General features: G+C 37.8%; 1 protein-coding gene across 1 annotated transcript; it reads right to left on the bottom strand.

Annotated features, from left to right (window-relative positions):
* Positions 1-1,327: 1,327 nt before the first annotated feature.
* LOC110666084 (phospholipase A1-II 1) lies at positions 1,328-3,024 on the bottom strand. The gene is made up of 2 exons (XM_021826462.2): positions 2,401-3,024; positions 1,328-2,223 (listed from the first exon to the last, which is right to left on the bottom strand). The coding sequence occupies exons 1-2, from the start codon at positions 3,001-3,003 to the stop codon at positions 1,567-1,569; spliced, it is 1,260 nt and encodes a 419-aa protein (XP_021682154.1). The 5' UTR covers positions 3,004-3,024; the 3' UTR covers positions 1,328-1,566.

The raw sequence follows: 3,024 nt of genomic DNA, 5'->3' as shown, positions 1-3,024 counted from the left end.
CCTAGATAAAGATAATACATCAACACGAACCTAAAGAAAGGTTCATGGGAAAAATGCTATATATGATAATTAAAATATTCATAAGGATAATTAAATATTAAAAATGATATGAATATGTAAATTGGGACTAATTTCCTATTAACATGAAATTAATGGTAGCAATGTACAGTACCAGAAAATAGTAACAGTGAATAGTGCTAAAATAATTAAAAATGTTTAATTGCCCATAGTATACCTAGACTTATTTATTTAGTTTGGATAAATTGGTATACCAATTAGGGACTACAGATAGCGATCGCCACCGAGAAAATCATGAACTGACAATATATGTCTGGTATGATTATTCTACAGGCTATATGCCTACTTACTGGCCATTGTGTCTACTTTATTTCTGGCTTTACAAGCCTGACAGCTGGTCTCGTGCCCGACAACTAGCCTCGTGCCTGACAGACGTATACTGGATAGACATATGGTTGTCTAACCAGTATACACTCGAGCATCCAGCTTTTATAATTTGTTATAGGTTTCTTGGGCACTGATAAAAATTAATTGAGACTTAAAATACAATAAGTAATCATAAAAGATCCCGATAATGTTAATTGTTTCCAAAGTGTAATAAAAAAAAATGTAAAAGACCCAGAAATTACGAATTGCAATTATTATTTTAATTGTTAAATTATTGTTATTATAAATTATGCACCACTAAGCGTTATACTTAGCACGTTGGTTTTCCATCGCGTAAGTACTGGAGATCAGCAGCCATCACAGCAGCAGCTGCCACAGTAGTGTTCGGACAGAGTTTTGACCAGATCTGCCACTGTCCAGAGTCACCTCACCAGTCTTTTATATTTTAGTAGGGCCCATGTATAGACTAGTATTTTGGTTCATTACGTTTAGTCATGATGTAATTACTAGTTTATGATGTATTTCATTTTGGACTTATAATTAAACTTTGATATTGAAATGAAAACTTGTAATTTATTATCTATGAATTTCTATACGAATGCAATAGATGATACTTCATTTTTAGATCTCATAAATAATTGTAAATGAGATGATATGAGAGAATATGATATGGAAATGTGTAAAATGAATATGGACATATTAACAGGTGATTAGTGGAAACCCGCCAGATGCTAATAAAACAGGGGAGGCTCTGTCCGGGTCTCCACAGAAATAAGATATAAAAAAAAAAAAAAATTTACACATAAATTACCTGACTTAAATGACATTAAAATTTACAATAGACATGACAAGACAAGATAGGGTGCTCCGGCACCAAATGTGGCACTCATCGCTTAGTTACACTGTAGACGGGTAAGGGGCGTCACAAAAAGCAAGCCAGATGAACTCATCTTTATTTGAAACATAAGGTACAGGATACCACAAGAAAATAGGACTATAGGCCAACAAGCTAACAAACCAATATATAGAGGTTACACCAAAGACCTAGTCCAAGGAATAACAGAGAAAGCAACTTCAGGCTATCCACTGCATACAAAGCAGAGGAAGAGTTTATTTTTTATCACACTTTTTATTTATTATAACCCACATAATTAAGCATACTTAATTGGTGCCATTCTCAGAAGCATCATCGCTTGGAGGATCTGGAATATAATCATTCAGCTTCCAGAACCCTATGTCAATCTGAATCATGCCTTTGTTGGGCACATTACTCCACCATTTCGGTGGCACCTTACGATCATCCGTTAAAAGATCGTTATGTTTATTCACCAGTGCAATATCAAGATCAGTAATGACCAAGTTGAAAGCTGCATTCTTCCCTTGGTAACCTGCAACTCCATGAAGATAAAGGTTCAAATCATGTGCTTCTGCGATACTCTCATGCTTTATGGATGGTGATTTGGTGGTGTCAATGTACAGCTCCACACCAACATCTTCGTAGGGAAAGATTATCGGAACAGGTACTGGAAGATCAGGAACAATATCCTTATTATTTTTCAAGCGTAACAGATGAAGGTCGCTCAGTCCAGTGAACACTTCGCGGAAAGCTTTGTCTCCAACGCGGGGGCTCGCATAAACAAAGGCAGTGACCGGATATACAGTCTCTGATCCACTTGGCTTGTTATAGCCATTGGCAGCTATGTCCATCGCGTTAAGGGTTGCAAGGGCTGCACCCAAGCTGTGGCCAGTTACAGTTATGCTCACTTCCTCGTTTAATTCTGCGTACTTGTCCACAAGTCTCCTAACCGCTCCTAGAACCTGAATGACATAAAGCAAAAATAAGATTACATATTTGCTACATCAAATAATTTAGTGTGATTATTGACATCATTTTCAGGGGGTGAATTTTCGAGTTTGGATTCGTGTGGGAGTGAAATGAATAAAAATATTGGCATTCAACTGAAAATGATTTGCTAGTAATGTATCAAGATATACCTGCTCTCTGGCGCTAGTCTTATTGTATGTGGAATCTGAATCTTTGGTTGCGTAGATACCGTGGAAACCATGGTGCACCTTAGCTTTGGTGTTAGGAAATATATCAGAAGCTGAGGTTAAAGTGCAGTCAAAATCTTTGAACCATTCGATTTTCAAGACAGTCCCTCTCCAGCAGACCACAATGTCCCTTCTTCCTAGAGCAAGCTTCCCTTCATCTGTGGCTACAGCAACGAACCCAAAATAAGCAGATCGCTTAGCAGGGGTCCATTCACTAAAATGGATTTCTGATCTCCCATAAAAGTAGTCAGTCACTTGGTATTTGAAGGGATTCCCAAGTTGTATGCCTGTCCGAGTGAAGTATGCCTCTGGCGGATATCGGCAAAGTGCATATGCATCAGATACCTTCACGTCATTGAAGGCATCACCAACAGTTCCAGTTAATTGACCATAGCGAATGAGATAGCGGCGGAGATTATCGTCAATAGGGTCTAAAAGATCCTCCCAGTTTTTCTCCCCACTAAGAACTTTCCAGTTTGTTGCTATGTCGTTTGCCATTTCTCTTTCTTGTTTTCTCTCTTGCAAAGTCTTATGTATGCTTTGCATTTTTGAGTGTGAGTGATCATG

This window comes from Hevea brasiliensis, chromosome 18, assembly GCF_030052815.1.
Source record: "Hevea brasiliensis isolate MT/VB/25A 57/8 chromosome 18, ASM3005281v1, whole genome shotgun sequence".
NCBI classification, from domain to species: Eukaryota; Viridiplantae; Streptophyta; class Magnoliopsida; order Malpighiales; family Euphorbiaceae; genus Hevea; species Hevea brasiliensis.
Note: the sequence above shows the minus strand (reverse complement) of the source record. Positions and strands in the feature narration are given on the sequence as shown.